Source organism: Mus pahari, chromosome 7 (genome assembly GCF_900095145.1).
Source record: "Mus pahari chromosome 7, PAHARI_EIJ_v1.1, whole genome shotgun sequence".
Taxonomy (NCBI): Eukaryota; Metazoa; Chordata; class Mammalia; order Rodentia; family Muridae; genus Mus; species Mus pahari.
Genome location: NC_034596.1, coordinates 65,707,068 through 65,725,343, shown reverse-complemented (window position 1 = coordinate 65,725,343; position 18,276 = coordinate 65,707,068). Strand labels below are relative to the sequence as shown.

Genomic DNA, 18,276 nt, shown 5'->3' with positions numbered 1-18,276 from the left:
AAAAAAAAAAAAAACAAAACCAAAACTATTTTTAAAGTATTGTTGTATCATCTTTATTCTATCTTTTGAAACCTTTTGTATTTTTGTATAATATACATACAATATTAGGAGTGGTTTGTGCATGTAGTTTACAAGGTGAATGAATATATTCAAATATTTTATCATTACAAATTGCAATAAATGACCATAGGACATTAAGGGAACAAAGGTCTATTTTTTCAAGGTTTTACATACTCTCAAATATAAAGTATATTTCCTCTCAAAAAAAAATGTTACTTGTAAGAAAAATAGGAAAATCCCTATAGTTCCTGCCTTTAAAAAGTCTCTCATATATAAAGATACTCAGAGCAAACCTATCTGGAAACACCTTAAATATTCTTAAGATGCTAATCTTGCTAGTGGGTCTTAAGTCAGTGCTGCTTTGGGCTTAAAAGAAATGTTTAAAAAAAAAATTGGACTTCACACAAATGTTATGATTCCAGGGGTGTGACTTCACAATTGCAAGTGTAAGGTGTGGATATATTTACAAAAGAGCTTTGTATAGATCACTAAAACAGGAAAACAGGCTCTGTTCTGTCAGAGTGAAAACCCACACGGAAGGCTGAGCTGAGCTAATCCTACCTGTGGTTTGACCTGCTTGCTGTTTCCTGTGGCCTCGTGCACAGGAGCCCGGGCCTAGGGCTCTGACCCTTTGTAGCCTAAGTGTGCCCAGAATGGTAGCATAAATCTGATAGGCTAGCAAGAGCCCAAAAATTTCCCCCATAAACATTCAAAGAAGCTGGACAAAATGCGGTGCTCAGGTCAGCAGGATTAGAAATTCTAGTAGGGCACAGTGTTGACCGTGTTATGAAGGTTCAGAATTCAACTGTTTCATAAAATGAAGGGAGACAGAGCGAAATTTCTTAGTTGATGTCATAATGATTTGTTACATGAACTATTATTAATACATTACTACTGCTGCTACTGCTACTACTACCACTACTACTGCTTATTGGGTTGCCCAAATATTTTAATTTTTGGTTCTTCTTATCCTGTAGGAATGGGGAGTATGTAAAATTGGAAGTGACTTGAACAAACACTTACCGTTTTGTTCTGTGTCGGGTGGAGAGCGGGGTAACTGATACCGAGGGCAAAGGGTCCCGAAAAGGGGCTCTAGGCTCGATCACTAATCCATTCTTTTAAATTAGCAAACTGCTTGCATCGAAACGGTTGGAAGCAGGTCTGAACTTTGTGCCTCTCACTTCTGCCTCTGCTCATGTTTACCTGGTTTTCCCTGGCCAACGACAAACAGTGTCTAAGTCCATAGGGAAACTCACAGTCCCATCAAGAACAAACGCTAACGAGCCCTGGGAAGCTTTTCTAGAAGAAACTGCTATTATAGAGTTCCTGGGGTGGTCTTCATTCCAAAGATAGGCAGTCAGTGAAGGAGGAATCTGCTCTTGCCACAGAGTGTCAGCTAGTCTGTGAGTTTCTTAAATGACAAGGTCGGAACCAACCCTCGAGAGAAAGGTGAATGAAGGCAACCCAACTTGTTTGTCCAAAACATGTTTTATTCATGAAACTCATGAACAGGGAAACACACACACACACACACACACACACACACAGAATCCAATTAGATGAGCTTGCTTTTATTTCCTCCTGAAGATGAAAGATACCAAATTTCTTGGCCAGAAACCAGTGTATAGCCTAGTTCCTCATGCTACTGGGAGGGGACGACAACCATGCGTGACTCAGGTGACTGCAGGAGTCTCAGGGGAACATGAGTTAAAGCAGCCCAAACCCTGATGGGTTTGTATTGGTTTTTAATCTAACATGGATTTGCATTTTTTGTGTGCTTGACCTCACAGAAGTGTGATGGACTTTTCTCTCTTCATTTCAGAGGGTGTATTACCTCTCTCTGGAATTTTACATGGGCCGAACATTACAGAACACCATGATCAACCTTGGCTTACAAAATGCCTGCGATGAGGCCATTTACCAGGTATGCTGTTCTCCTGTGTCTCACACCTTCTTTCTCTACATTTCAAGTTCACTTTAACACACACACACACACACACACACACACACACACGCACGCACATAAGTTGCTCCTTCAAATAGGTCTACCACAAACAATGAGAAATATACACAAGTTGGAAAAGAGAGGAATGGGTGTCCTGGTGCATGCCTTTAACCCTAGCACTGGGGAGACGGGAGCAGGTTGATCTCTTGAGTTCAAAGCCAACCTGGTCTACTAGACGGAGGGAGGGTGGGAGAAGGAACTTGGAAAATAGATTATCACACATGAGGGTGTTATTTTGCTACCAGTCTTGTAATTTCTGAAACAAATTACAGTTTTAAAATGAACCTCTTAAAAGTTTTAATGTGGGGCTGGTGAAATGGTTCAGCTGGTAAGAGCACTGACAGCTCTTCCAACGGTCCTGAGTTCATGAGTTCAAATCCCAGCAACCACATGGTGGCTCACAACCACCAATAATGACATCTGATGCCCTCTTCTGGTGCATCTGAAGTCAGCTACAGTGTACTTATGTATAATAAATAAATCTTAAAAAAAAAAAATTTAATGTGCCAGGTAGTGGTGGCTCACGCCTTTAATCCTAGCACTTGGGAGTCAGAGGCAGGTGGATTTCTGAGTTCAAGGTCAGCCCGGTCTACAGAGTGAGTTCCAGGACAGCCAGGGCTACACAGAGAAACCCTGTCTCAAAAAAACAAACAAACAAACCAAAAACTCAACAACAACAAAAACCTTTATTATGAGAATCATAAATGACAGCTATTCATATACCAGACAACGTGAAAATGTTAAGCTTTTGAAAATCCATTACCATGTTTTTCTCTTGCCTGATGAGCTGTAAAGCATACTTCCCTTAAAGGCAGTCCTACTGTGCTCATTTGCTTATATAGACATATTCAGCCCTTCCTACAGGTGTCTCTCCACCTAAAACAAATAGTCCTTCACCTTTTCATGTGACTGAAAGGAGAGTATATTTACAAAGGCAAATCCCAATGAGACAAGGGTGAGAATGCTCTCTTCCCCAGGGCTGGGATGGTCCCTAGTGTGATCTGCTGCTTAACATTCAGGACATGCATCCATCATGCAAGTCAGGAGGAGCACTTCCTGCCAGAGGACCATTGCAGCTCCCCCACACTTCCCTTTCCTTACTTCCCTTAGCATTAGCAGAAAAATTGCACACCTTCCCTGGGGTAGTGTGTAAGCATGACCTGCATCTTCTGGTTAAAGTTTCATGTCTCGAGCTTCCGATGTGCAACCTTCAAGATTCCGAGTGTTACTTAGCACAGACTATGGGCTACATAAGGACCCAGGGATCCCTAGTCATCCGGGAGCAAATCCAGAAGCCCCATCCTTCTGAAATGATGTGGAGCTGTGCTTGAGTTCCTATAGGATTTAATTGTCAACGCTTACATAAGGAACTAATGGAGTAGAAGGAGGGGGCTCCAGAAAAGAGGCTCAGAGATGACGTGGGCATCACTTCAGGCAGCCCCTCCTTATGTGCTTGTTTCAGCACTGAAATTACTTTCCCATTAAAAGCTATCCAAGGGCCTCTGAGCTAACTCAGCAGGTAAGGTGCCTGCAATCAAGCCTGGTGACCCAAGTTCAAGCCCTCTCACAAGTTTCCTCTGACCTACGAGAGAGAGAGAGAGAGAGAGAGAGAGAGAGAGAGAGAGAGAGAGAGAGAGAGAGAGAGTAACAGAGACAAAGACAGAGACAGTAACAGAGACAGAGACGGGGTGGTGGTGAAAGGAAGAGGATTTTTAAAAACTATCTAATTTTGAGTTTTAGATAAGGATGTAGTTAGGTCTGGTGAGATTATCATCTGGTCCACAGAGAACAGGTCACACTGAACATATCAGAACATGAGTTTCCCCTTAAAATAAGTGATCTACAGTATACTCTGTGCTATAGGGTTCTAATCGAGATCCAGTGTCAGTGGCTTCAGGAATGTGATTCCCGGCACTTCAGAGAAGGGATCTTGCAACTGTCTCTACATTCAAAGAGGCACTTTGGCAAATGCCCTGGGGAAAAGTAGGGGGATTCTGTCCCCATTCAGTGAGCTATAGATCAGGCCTCCTGCTTGTGCCAGGCATCAGGGTTCACAGGCACGGATCACTCACTGGTTTGGGGTTAGCAGCTTTTGCCTCTACTGAGACAACACACTGGATCTGCAGTGATGAACTCAAGTCTGTCCTGAAAAGTCTGACCTTGCACCTTCTGACCATCCTGTCTCCCGGGCTAGTTACCATCAGTTTGAAACTGCAGTTTCTAAAGTTATAATCTCATGATATATTTTTAATTTATTTTGCTTTGAATTTTAAGAGTCACATTTAGTGTGTGTGTGAGTGTGTGTGTGTGTGTGTGTGTGTGTCTGTTTGCATGTATAGTATGAACACATTAGTGCTGTACACATCAGCACACATGTGGAGATCAGAGGGACAGTACACGAGAGCCTATTCTCTATTTATTTCTGTCATGTTTGTCTTGGGAAATAAACTAGGTCATCAGGTTTAACAGAAAGTTCATTTACCCAGAGTCACCTTGATGACCCGATACTTTTTTTTAAAAAAAAAGAAATAATAGCTAACATAGGACTCTGCCCAAAACTAATGGTGTTGCTTTGTTCATATAATCTCATTTGACTCACAACCCTAAGTACACTGTAGCTGTCTAGAGTGTCAGATCTCATAACAGATGGTTGTGAGCCACCATGTGGTTGCTGGGATTTGAACTCAGGACCTTCGGAAGAGTGGTCAGTGCTCTTACCCACTGAGCCATCTCACCAGCCCCAGCTTCCACAGTTTTACAAGGGAGGTTTAGCAACCTGTCTAAGGGTCAGCGTTAAAGAAGTGGCATGGTCCATAGTGAACCCCAAAGACTTGTGCTTCTCTGTGCCTAGCCATTCTGTCTTGTACCACTGGCACCAACGATTGCTAGCTTCTGCAGTTGATATGCAGTGCCAGAACAGCTTCAGGGGGACCCCAGATCAAGCACACACATGACCCTGGTAGCTGGCCAGTGCTTCAGTAAGTGGAATTGTCTCTGGAACGGCCTGAGTGTGTATCCACATCCAGTATTGTCCTCTCTCCTCAGCTCGGATTGGACATGGAAGAGTTAGAAGAAATTGAAGAAGATGCCGGCCTTGGCAATGGTGGTCTTGGGAGGCTTGCTGGTAAGCGACAGCGGGAGGGGGTTACTTTGGGTGATCTGTGCCTTCTCGGGTGCCATACACAACCGTGCTTAGAAGAGCCAAGTGGCTTTCTTAGAAGAAGGAGAAAGCATGTCCCTAGTGTAGACGCATTTGCTCTTGACTTTGCCTGTGGTCTGATCACAGGCCACATAGAAAAGAGGTGTTGCTTAAAACCTTTTCAGATATTGCTTAAAACCCCAAAGCTAGCCAGTTCCTTCCTGTTCACTTAAGGGTTTCCACAGCCACCCGTTTACATCACTGCTGTTTGCTTATGGCTGGTCAACTCCCATAAACCCTACTCTTACCTTGCAGGCTTCAGTTTGATATTGTGGTTGACTGGCGGGCAGTGATGTCATTAATATACCTCTTCACATACATACAAACTGAGTTCTTGGCTTTACTTGAATAATGGCTTTTAAGCAAACAGAGAAGAAAGTACTTAAAGTATAATACTAGCTCAGCTTGCTGTGACAAATCACCCAGCAAGAGCCGTTTAAGGAAGGGAAGGCTCTGTTGTTGCTCAGAGTTCCAAGGGACAGTGTGGAAATCATGGTAGCAGGAGCTGGTCCTGTGCATCTACAGCCAGGAAGCAGAGGAAAGTAAGGAACATAGATGCTCAACCAGCTTTGAATGTTTACACAGTTGAGGGCCTCAGACCATGAGGTGGTGCCCTCCACATTCAGGGTGGGTTTCCCACCTCCATTAACTCAAAGAGTCCCACGCAGGCATCCCCAGTGATGCGTCTCCTGAGCTCTTCTAGGTCCCGTCGAGTTGACCTGATCATTAAACATCCTAACCTACAACCAAGCATCTCCGGTGCTCGGGAGAGCTTCTCCAAGCAAACACCCAATGCAAAATGTGCACAAGAAGACAGGAGAAACCACACGAACGTCGTGACACAGTGCTGTTTCTAAGGCCCCATTAAAAGCAGCCTAACCTCAAAGGAGGATGCTGAGACAGACATACAAGCTCAAAGCAAACCCAATAAAACCCATGCAAAGCGATGCTATTTGTATTCTTAGAAAAGGGGAATCTTCTTTGAGTTATGTATATAACACAGGGAGAGACGCAGCGGAGAGTCTGGGGTGAGTACAGTACTAAATTGAGTCTAAGTGTTAAATGATCCTGGCGGCTCCTGGTGGCTCCTAGAGAGAGCCATCAAAGGGGATGCTATACATATATATGTATATATATGTGTGTGTGTGTGTGTGTGTGTATATATATATATATATATATATATATATATATGGTCTCTTAATTTGTCATTTGCTTTCAAGTTACTAACTAGAACGTCACTTACATCTGTTTCATCTTATCAAAGCCTTTCTACATCAGTGGCTGTGTGCTTTAGTGCCCCTACTAGTAGTAAAGTATATAAGTTCCTCAGGTAAGCTGTTTGCCATTGTCCTGTGACACGCTCTTCTGAGGCTTTCCCAGGCTTCCCTGGGCCATCGAGAGGATGGCAGCATTGGTGGAAAGCCTCTCTAAGAACAAGAATTGATCTTCTTTGCTCTTCTGTGAAACCCAAACTCTTCAGTATTGGTTAGCCGTGTTCACTCTGCTCTGGACTGGGCAGTCACGACCTTACTCCTTTGTTGTTTCTTGGGGAAGGCCAGAAAATAGAGCGGCAGGCAAGGCTGGGTAATTCTCAGATGACCTAGCCTCCCACTTGACTATGGAAGTTGGAATCCCATCTTCTCAGGCTCTAAGGACCAACTTGTCAGGACCAAGGGAATGCCAACAGAGACACAGGTCAGATGAAGCAGGGACTGCTCATGTTAGACGGACTCTAGGTTTAGCCCTTTGTATGTGTGGCTCTGTATTAGAGTTGGACCATGAACCCACCCCAGGCTCTCTTCTTTTGAGTGATAGCTCTCCAGCTCTTTCCAGCTGGAATCCCTACTGTAGGTTACTTCATTCCCTAACACCTCAAATTCCCAAGAGGGACAGTCAGATTAATGTAACCCTTTGGGTTGTATCCAAGCGCTCGATAGATCCCTTCTCTGCCTGCTGATTGGCCCTTCTAGCTCAGATGCGCTGTCATTGGATAACAGAAAATATAATAAGGAAACAGTCTCATCAAGAATGGCATGGTGATAGAACAAGAGCCTTGGATGCTGGGGCTGATTTTTTTTTTTTTCAGCGACTCTATCGTACCCGGATTCTAGGTCGCCATGACAGCCCCTCCCCTCACAGTACAAAGGGTAAAGACAGCAAGGAAACTCTTCCACAGACGCCTCCTCCTCACAGACTTCCTAGTACTCTGGGTGGATCGGCTGCCATTGCTGCCAAGGCTAGTAGCTGTCACTGGTGAAGGAAATAGAATGACTACAATTTTGGTCTCGACATAAGTTTCTATTTCTTGGAATGACAGTTCAGCAGGCAGGACTAGAGAGAGACAGCTTCCCTTAGAAAAGCAACCACAGGTGACAACAGTCAACCTACCCAATGTAGGTAGGTAGCTTCTATATTTGTTCTCAGACAATGCTAGCGTGTACACAGTTACTATTCAAGATGGTGTGGAAGGGTGTGATTCCTATTATTTTTTAAATATTTATTTATTTATCATATATAAGTACACTGTAGCTGTCGTCAGACACACCAGAACTGGGCATGGGATTCCATTATGGATGGTTGTGAGCCACCATGTGATGGCTGGGATTTGAACTCGGGACCTCTACAAGAGCAGTCAGTGCTTGTAACCGCTGAGCCATCTCTCCAGCCTACGATATCTATTTTCTTTAAACATTTTTACATTTTCTGATATTTCCTAATTTCTCTATGGTACTTAATTCTATAATTTAAAAAGGGTTATTTAAAAGCCCAGTAAATTCCATGCAGTAATATCAATGCGCAAAACAAATTGTTCCCGATAGAAGACTTGTGTGGCTTCCATGCTTTTGAAAGAGAGTTTGACATTTGATGCTAAATTTGCTGGTTCGGTCTTTTTGTTTACTTGGTCAAATTCAGCCTGCTTCCTGGACTCCATGGCAACCCTGGGACTTGCAGCCTATGGCTACGGCATCCGTTATGAATATGGAATCTTCAATCAGAAGATCCGAGACGGGTGGCAGGTATGTAATGCTGTCACCTGAGCCTTTGTGGCCTCTTTCTTTGTGCTCTGGTGGGTGGATAGCATGGGCCTTTCATACAGCACTTCACTGATTTCTGTGGCATTCAGCCGACAACAATGGACACTTCCAATGTCAGCTTCCCACCGGGTAAGTTTCCTGAGCAAAGAGACTATGTGTGTCATTCACCTCCAGATACGAGGCACCTGGCACAGTGCCTGCCTCTCACTAGCTGGCTCGTGGCCTATTTCTTAACCTCTTTAACGCTCAACTCTACCATTTATAAAAGGAGAGCGATAACCGTATATATGCTTCTTGTGTGATGATTAAGAAAAATATTCTTCAGTGAATCACCATGAGGTCTGCCTATAGTGAGTGCTCACTGAGCATGACTGCCTCATTGCTGAGGACCAGATGGGGTCTTGGGTTTTGTTGCATTGAGAATGAGGCCTCCCAAGGGAACTCTGAAAAATATTTACCACGGAGCCCTGAATGTGAACCGCTTTCCTGTGCAGCATTCCATCTCAAAGCTTACAGAAGCACGAAAGGAGGCTTGTGGGTTAGAACTGCGGTCTCCTGTGCACTGCCAATGCACACGATGCAAAACTGAGTGCCTTCCAAAGTAGGGTTTCCTCAGATCATATTGCTGGTCATCTGGGGTCCGTGTCCGCAGATTTCTGCATCCATATTCAGTATTCACATACATGTGCATCTGCCCCCCTGCTCATGGCTGTTTTAGAAGATACATAAGCGAGTGTGCTATTATATAATAAAATTGGGTAGTCTTGTTGACAGTTAATAAAATAAATCTGACACATATTTAATACTATGTTCTATGAAAATGTGCACTAATCCATCCAGACCACTGTAGTTACACCTGCTTAAAGTTCATATATTGGTTTCTTTCATCTCTGGTAGCTTTTTGAGTCTCTGGTCAAGGGCACTGATCTTAAGTATAGACTATGCCCATTCCCCCTCTGTGTTTCTCATTCACACCATTGATTTAAAAAAAAAATGTGTAAACTGCATTTCCAAAAAGCTGAGTTCCATAAGCATGCCTGCACTCTGGGGCCAAGCAGCAGAAAGCTCGCAGCTCATCGTGGGCTCTGTAAGGAAGTGAGGCATACAGAAGAAGGGTAGATATGGTTGGGGACCCCAGGCCACTTTCCCTCTCCCAGTACTTAGTACAAAAGGACTACGAGTACTAAAGGACTCAGTGGGAACAGTGAGTGAAAAGTCAAGTTTAAAAATGAGGCTCTTGGGAACGGAGTACGGAAGGCGTGTAAGCTATAAGTGAAATTCCAGGTTTGCTAAGGACACGTGCTGTGTACTTACGCCTAGCTCTAAGAAAATGAACTGTGGTGCAACCTGGAGTAGACGAAGGACTCTGCGCTAATTTCTGATTGAGATCTAACTTCCACTTCCTCATAGAAAGGGGGAACAGAGAGGATCTAGATTTATATGACTGGACCGATGATGACAAGCATCTGAGAGAGGCCAGGAGAGAAAATGAGGCTAGAAAGAAAAACATCGGGAGCAGGTTACGCGGCTCAGTAATGCAGGAGACGCGGCTCAGTAATGCAGGTTACACGGCAAGATTAGCTCGTGGTCTGTTCTTGCAGAAGAGCTGGCTTTGGTTCCTGGCACTCATAGATGACTATCTGTGACCTTCCTCTGGCCTCCGCAAGCTCCTCTATGCATGTGATACCCATGAACTCATGCAGGCACATCAAACAAACAAACAAACAAACAAACAAACTTTTTATTTGTACAAAAAGAAAAGAAGACCATATATGAAGGCTTCTGCGTTCATTATCTTTGGAGCATGGATTGCGGGTAGCGTTTATTATCTTCTATTTGTTCTCCTACATGGCTCATATTCCATAAGAAACATGTGCTTTATAAGCATAAAAATCTGTCTAAATGAGAGGGTTGGTTTCCCTCCTCAGTGAAGTAACTGGAGTTCTACACTGCACACTGAGTTTAGCAGAGATTTTTCCAACATGACCGGCATTTCAGCACATCCTCACCAAAGGACTATAATGCATCCCCACTCAGTCCTGGAAGATAGCCTGTGTTTTTAAACTGCTATGGTATAGAAGGGTTCAAAGAAACTCAGCAAATTAATCTAAAATTCCTCAAATGCATTTCCCCTTCCAATTTCATTCTTAATCCTGTAGATCAAGGAGGTATATGTTTACAACATCCTCAGTTTTAAAAGGAGGGGCTGGGGCTCTAGGTGGGACTTTATTGGTAGAATGCTTGCCTATCGTGCACAGAGCCCTGGGCTTGACCCCTGCCTCCAGCATCAAATAAACCAGATTGTGGCGGTGCACACTTGTAATAACCAATACTAGGGAGATGGAAGCCAGGGGATCAAAGATCATCCTCCACTACTTACCAAGTTGAAGCTAGCCTGCACTACGTGAGACCCTGTCCAGAGAGGGGGTGGGAGGAGGGGGAAGAGAGAGATGGAGAGAGGAGGAGGAAAGGAAGAGAATGAGAAAGACCAATCGCTTCTGCTAATTCCTAGTCAGCCCCATTAGACATCACTTCTTTAATTATGACTTAAAAGAAAAAAAAAAAGAACGAGAGCTGGAGAGATAGCTCAGTGGTTAAGAGCACTGACTGCTCTTCCAGAGGTCCTGAGTTCAATTCCCAGCAACCACATGGTGGCTCACAACCATCTGCAATGGGGTCTAATGCCCTCTTCTGGTGTGTCTGAAGCGAGCAATGGTGAATAAATTAAAAAAAAAATTAAATAAAATAAAAAATCAGAAGGACACTCAGTTTTACTCACCACCTACTTTATTTCCCAGAATGGAATTGTAAAGGGCAAATGTAAAATATGTCAAATCGTAAAAAGACAGTTTCCATAAAAAACAACACATATGCCACGAAGTCTGTAGCTCTTCAGACTGTGATAACGTCTTATTCTTGCTCCCTGCTCCTGAGCCCTGCTCCCTGCTCCTGAGCCCTGCTCCCTCCTCCTGAGCCCTGCTCCTGAGCCTGCTCCCCTGCTCCTGAGCCCTGCTCCCTGCTCCTGAGCCCTGCTCCCTCCTCCTGAGCCCTGCTCCCTGCTCCTGAGCCCTGCTCCCTCCTCCTGAGCCCTGCTCCCTGCTCCTGAGCCCTGCTCTCTCCTCCTGAACCCTGCTCCCTGCTATTGAGCCCTGCTCCCCTGCTCCTGAGCCCTGCTCCCTGCTCTTGAGCCCTGCTCCCTGCTCCTGAGCCCTGCTCCCTCCTCCTGAGCCCTGCTCCCTCCTCCTGAGCCCTGCTCCCCTGCTCTTGAGCCTGCTCCCCTGCTCCTGAACCCTGCTCCCTCCTCCTGAGCCCTGCTCCCTCATCCTGAGCCCTGCTCCCTCATCCTGAGCCCTACTCCCCTGCTCCTCTGGTTCCCTGCTTGCCTGCACCCCAGGTCCCCCACACCTTGCTTGCCTGCACCCCAGCTTCTTCAACAGCAGATACAGACCATGCTAATGAGCTGGGAAGATTTTTGAAGACTTTTTGAAGATTTTTGTGGACTTTTAACTTCTGAGTCTATTCAAAGAACGTTTGCATAAAATGTGTTGACCGAACCTCTGAGGAAAATATTTATACAGTTAAAATTCTGGACTTGCCACAACTCTCCTGGAACCCGATCAGTGATAGTCTTGCATGAAAATACCTGGTTGTTGGAAGGAAGAGAGGGCTATTAAACAGGCTCCCCTGGAAGGCTAGCAGGTGGCAGACAGGCGCTCACGGGATGTACCTTCTATCTCCCTTTAGAACCTGTGCCAAGCTTGTTGCAGCCAGAGTCATGGTTTTCACAGTCCAGCCAGCCTCTAGTCATCCTTATTGAGTTATCGGAGTTCCCCAGAAATGTTTTATAAATCGTTTTATAAATCATTTATGCTCCGAGGAAGCAAAGCTTGCTGGCTTTCTTGGCACTTGTGCACGAGTTCATCTCCGTGCCCCGCATCTGCAGAAGAAAGGGTTTCTTGAAATCCTCTCACCAGTACAAGGCCAAAGCTGACGTCTGCTTCACTGGATTCCACTGAGTCAGTCCTCTGTGGAGATGCTCAGTCTGCAAGCAGCCCTTTCATTCCCAGGAGCCACGGATGCTGCGCATCATTCCTCCAGAGTCTCTGAGATGGGATAGAGTCCTGAAACCCACTTGGATGCACGGATCAAAGCTCACCAGCTCCACACGTTCACACACCTCAGGGATTAGTGCTTTCCCGGATCCCTGCAGTTACTCGAAAGTCTAAACTCACAACCTGCTTTCTTCATCCACAGGAGGAAATTGAAGCCAAGGGTTGTGCCCACCCCACAGCACCTGTGGCTCCTCCCTGGGCCTGCTGCGATGAGCCTGTAGCTGTGACATTCTTACCTTTCGATCCCCCTTAGAAACCAGCCTGAGGAAATTTTAAGTGCTGTTCACCGATTCCTTTCTGATTCAGCAAGAGACTCGGAATGAAAATCAGCAAACAGGGCTCCTTACAGGATGTGTCAGCACAGGAAACTGAAACAGCCATTAGGGGGTGGGGCAAATGAAGCCAACATGTAATGGCATTAAGACTGGTCAGCTGCTTCTTTGTCACTTAAGAGTGTATCCCCACAAGAGTAAAGGCCACTTAGATTTGGAGCAGGACAGGGACTGGTATGGAGTGCCACCCTGTCTCCCGGACATTTGTTTCTTGATGGCAGAAGAAAGGGGAACACTACGGCCGGGCGTGGTGGCGCACGCCTTTAATCCCAGCACTTGGGAGGCAGAGGCAGGCGGATTTCTGAGTTCAAGGCCAGCCTGGTCTACAAAGTGAGTTCCAGGACAGCCAGGGCTATACAGAGAAACCCTGTCTCAAAAAACCAAAAAAGAAAAAAAAAAAAAAAGAAAAGAAAGGGGAACACTTCGTTCACATTGACCAAGCTATCTAGCTCTCTGCCCTAGAATACTTCCCAGATGTAAAGGCGTGGCCTCTGAACCACAGAACTGAAGTCAATCTTAGCTCTGTCATCGTCCTTCTGCAAGGCCTTGAGCTGTTGTATTTCCTTATCTCTGAAAAGATCAAAATCACAGCTCCTCTAAGGTTGACATGAGAAATACAGTCATACATATACAACACGTATGTCATTGTCAATGACCAAGGCTGTCTTAGGATGTAAGACAAAGCTACAGGCTCAAGGACAAAATAAGGTTAGAAGACCCAGTGTACTTTTATTGCAAAGCAGAACTCTTGAGTTTTGGTAAAAGATATCTTTACTATGATATACTTGGAGTGCTAGGGCAATGTCCCCTGAACAGTGAGTTCTAAGCCTTGTCCATTTTCAGATAGAAGAGGCAGATGACTGGCTCAGGCATGGAAACCCTTGGGAGAAGGCTCGTCCTGAATTCATGCTGCCTGTGCATTTCTATGGAAGAGTAGAGCACACCCAGACGGGGACAAAGTGGGTCGACACCCAGGTAATCAGGCTGTCATGACAAGCCTTTTATTTTGCACAGCATGGTGAACGTTACACTGAGCATACAGTGTGTAGCACTGCTGTGTACACAATATCAAGCATGAAGTATTGGCCAGGCATAGTGGTGCATGCCTTTAATCCCAGCACTCAGAGATACAGGTGGATCTCTGTGAGTTTGAGGTCAGTGTGGTGTACAGAGAGTTCCAGGACAGCCAGGGTTATGTAGAGAAACTCTGTTCAAAAAAAATGAAAGGAAGGAAGGAAGGAAGGGAGGGAGGGAGGAAGGAAGGAAGGAAGGAAGGAAGGAAGGAAGGAAGGAAGGAAGGAAGGAAGGAAGGAAGGAGAAACGAGGAGGGGAGGAGAGGGGAGTGGAGGGAGAGGAGGGGATAGTGCTATCTTACGTATCAAGTAGCAGAGTGGAACTGTGTAGCTGAGCATGCTTGTCCTCTTTGTACTTCCTGTTCCTTTAGGCGAGAAGGGTACTGGAGCCAAGAGGGAAGCAACTTCTCCGAGGTTAGCTGATTTACCAGGGTCATTGGCAAAGAGTATTCAGTCTCATAGTACTAAGCACGATTAGCTCTCCGGATGCTTAGCTCTCTGGTCCTATAATAGTTCTTGATACCAAAGTAGAGTAATTTTAAATGCCTTTTCTCAGCGCATCATTGTACATCTAGTACTGCCGTTTTCAAAAGATGATCCAGGCTTCAGCCGCATGCTGTGCCTGATCTGTGATCTGGGTCAGGTAGTTAGGTCACTTCTAGTATCTTCCAGGGCATCTGTCCCACCATGCCGTTTGCACAGGGTCCTGTCACAGAATCATGTCTAGTCCTGTGACTCTCTGTTGTCATAGCTTCTGGTGAGTGACCGTATTCTCTCTCGGGCTGCCTGGCCCAGTCAGCACAGCTTCACTTGACAGACATGGTTATCGGGAAGGTCTTAGGCTGATGTTCATCTTCGTCATTCTTTAAAACGTTACTGAAAACCCACTAAAATAATGTCCTTACACATGACATGTCTCTTAGCATGCTTTACCATGACTGGTTTTAGCTGATTTCTTTTTTAGGTATTGGTTTATTTTGCTAAACCCTAGAGAGGTATCCAAAGTTCAGAAAACTAGGACATTAAAACGTTTCCTATCTGAATGTGAACTCACATAGCCCCTCACATGGCAGGCGAAGACACTAACAAAAATGAGGTAGGGTATAGACAAGGACTCAGGCTTGAAAGTAAGGTCCTGCTTTGTTTATTTTGCTGTTTTTCATGATGGTTAAATATCTGGCCGCAGTCTTAAGTTGCACTTGGTCACAAATGCTACCATGTGAGCTACAAACAGACCAGTTAATCCAGTCTAAGAAATTGCGCATTTATTTGGTGTTAAATTAGGATGTGGTATAGAGCTTGGTACCTGCAACTTCACTGGCTCCTGACCTATCCAACATTATCCAGCTTACACAATCAACACCAGAAGTGTTCCGTTTGCGTGATGGGGCCCGCTGCGGAGCCAGTTTGTTTTGACAAAGCTCCCCTGGTTGCTTAGCTTTCTGCTTTCATGGAGAATCCAGAAATTCGATTAGAAAGTACTTGTTTCTATATCTAGAGGACCAAGGTCGAGGGTCAGAGATGGCATCAGTGAGCTAGGCAAAACCCTGCAGGACTTTACGGATGAGGGACCATCGCCTGGATCAGCCCTACATTGGTAGGTCGTGAGGTCAGACACGCTCTGAACATGCAAGGAATGGCTTCCAGGAAGTGGAGCTGTTTGCTATGATGTAATTCAGGTCCATAGGGAAGAGGGTACCAGAGAGACTTAGCTGTGCTAGTGATGTGTCGGAGCAAACCTAGGGAAGATGGGAGCAGCAGAAAGAAGAGGGTCAGCTTCATGGCCCAGGGGTGTCGCCTATGAAGAAGAGGGAAGGGTTCTCCGGCGTGGGCTACAGCGCTGCTCTGAGCAAGTAGTCACACTGAGGGATAAAGCACACCTTTTGGAAATGCTATAGGGTTCTGAACATGTTGGAGCATCCCAGGGATGATACACAGCCTGGGGGTGAGCTATGAGGGGACACATTCTCTCTGTAGCCTCTGAAAGGAGAGCCAAGCTGCAAGTTCCTTGCATTGCCTCTGTAATGATGGGGGGAGTGGAAGGACAAGCCTTGTTTAAACCAGGAGACATTCCTAATCTACAAACGACATCTCCTGTTTGGTGACAAATTGCTTGAAAGTATGTATAAAGATCTGCAAAGACCTTTACTTCCTTGTGGAAGATACTGAAGTCTGAGTGCTTTGTTTCATGGTGTCCCAGTGAGTGGGCTGAACCAGATGAAGCATCCATCCTCCCACACAGTCCTCCTGTCACTCCTCCCGGTGAACCTTGATGCTGACAAGGCAAAGAATGGAAATGGGTCGTTTTTTCATGTGAATTTTAAATGTCCCGTGAAGCAGGTCATGTGCCTGTCCTTTTGTCTGAAAGGCTGTCACAAAGATAGGGCTAGACTTTCCAAGACTAGCATCTTGATCCCAGGTCAGCTAATTATCACCTGACTTGGCGGTTCACTATAGGAGTCACTGAATAGCGATCTGCAACATCAAGAAAGCCAGCCCAGCACATCTTAAATGCCGTCCGTGCGGGATGTACTTCCATCACTTTGCTGTTCTGTTGGATCTTAGCCTATTCAACATCAGATCATAGGATGCTCTACACAGAGCGTGGCTGCTGCCTTCGGGGGGTCACGCTCATGTGCATCACTTTGCTGCTACACCATAGTTTATTAACTTAACCCCTTCCCCACCACTAACACCACAGCAGTCCCTTCCTGTCCCTCCTTCAGAGCAAGAAGCACATAGGAACTCAACCTAGAAATGCCATGACAGATCAGCAGCCCAGAGACTCCAGCACTGCCTCAGTTTCCGTCATCATCCTTGAGAAACCTTAACTGCTGATGTTCAACCCACAGGTGGTCCTGGCTCTGCCTTACGACACCCCTGTGCCTGGGTATATGAACAACACTGTGAACACTATGCGCCTCTGGTCAGCTCGAGCCCCAAATGACTTTAACCTTCAAGACTGTACGTACAGCCTGCTCTCTGCTCTCTTTGTGTGCATTGCATCTTGATGGCTGGTTAGAGACAAATTGAGGTTAAGAGAAAAGCCTTGAGTTTCTGACCTTTGATCTTCAGTAAGTGAGAAGGCTTTTGTTTGTTTGTTTGTTGTTTTTGAGACAAAGTGCCACTGTGTAGCCTTAGCTAGTCTGGAACTCACTACGTATACCAGGCTGGCCTTGAACACACAGAGATTGGCTTGCCTCTACTTCCTGAGTGCTGAGATTAAAGACATATTCTACCATGCCTGGCTAAACTGTTAGTTTTTGTTGGTATGGAACATATTTTTTTTAAGTTTTTTTTTAAACCTTTTATTGATTCTTTATGAATTTCACATCTTTCACCCCAATCTACCTGACCCTTCATATCCACCCTCCGCCCTTGCAACCTCCCCCTCAAAAGAAAAGAAAACAAGGTAGCATTTTTTAAAGTCTCATTGTGGAAGCTGCGGTGTGGTCCAGTGTGTCCCTCAGTGTACCCTTTTGTCCACACATCTTTACTTGCAAATGCTCAGTGCAGTGAGTCATTGGTCTGTTACACTATCAATACTGGATTCTCATGGGACTCCTGTCAGATATCCTGTTGTTGTCCTGTGTCATAGAGATCCTGCAGCTTTGGATCTGCAGGACCCACCCTTTCACGTGCTCCAGCAGGTCATAGATGGGGTAGATGCAGGGGTGGGCCAACCCAAAGCCCTGGATCTGGGCCTGGGTGGTAGCTGATTTGGTCATCCCACCAGATCTCCTGCACCCAGGCCACCACGGCAAACTCTCCAGCACTGCCCCAGCTAGCTCATCCAATGCTGCAGCCAGCAAGGGGCAGGCTCAGCTCTCCTGCTCTGATGCCCTTGGCACCAGCTTCCCCCCTGCCTTCACCATAAGGGCCAGCTCCACTGTGAGGGACAGTCCACACTCTCCCAAGTGCTGCAGTGAGGGTTTGGGCTGGCTTTTCCGCTGTCATGACCTCAGGGCCAACTCTCCCACCTGCTGCACTTTGTGGTAGGGGTGACATTTTTTAAAGCTGTACTTCAATCTAACATTGAACTCTCCTGGGAAAACGTATAAACTTTATTGAAACCCTTTGATTTTTAGAAATCATAGGAGTTGTGCATGGTAAGACATTGGATGAGATCAGGGGACTTGCTCCAACAATGGCCAGCTTGTCTATTTATTGCTTTTCTGCATTCCTTTCAGTTAATGTTGGAGACTACATTCAGGCTGTGCTGGACCGGAACCTGGCTGAGAATATCTCCAGAGTGCTCTACCCCAATGATAACGTGAGTAACACAGGGCCAGCTTGGGCAGCTTACTTCCCAGAGCCTCTCCAGGAACCTATGAAGCATGAGTACAGAGTAAGCTGGGTCCCTTCTGTAGCTTTCCCCTCCGTCAAGTAAGGAAAACAAATTTGTACAATCCATGAGATCACACCGGTGGTATTTTGATTTGATTATTGGCTCCATCAGT

At 45.6% G+C, this 18,276-nt stretch overlaps 1 protein-coding gene across 2 annotated transcripts in view; it reads left to right on the top strand.

Annotated features, from left to right (window-relative positions):
- Pygl (glycogen phosphorylase L) overlaps positions 1-18,276 on the top strand; it is a 35,855-nt gene that overhangs the window by 2,916 nt on the left and 14,663 nt on the right. Inside the window, exons 2-7 of one of the 2 annotated variants that reach the window (XM_021202728.1) lie at positions 1,883-1,984; positions 5,111-5,189; positions 8,178-8,281; positions 13,587-13,718; positions 16,669-16,780; positions 18,007-18,089. In XM_021202728.1, coding sequence (XP_021058387.1) covers positions 1,883-1,984; positions 5,111-5,189; positions 8,178-8,281; positions 13,587-13,718; positions 16,669-16,780; positions 18,007-18,089 — 612 coding nt within the window. The remainder of the gene's footprint in view (positions 1-1,882; positions 1,985-5,110; positions 5,190-8,177; positions 8,282-13,586; positions 13,719-16,668; positions 16,781-18,006; positions 18,090-18,276) is intronic. The other variant, XM_029540831.1, reaches the window with a different exon arrangement.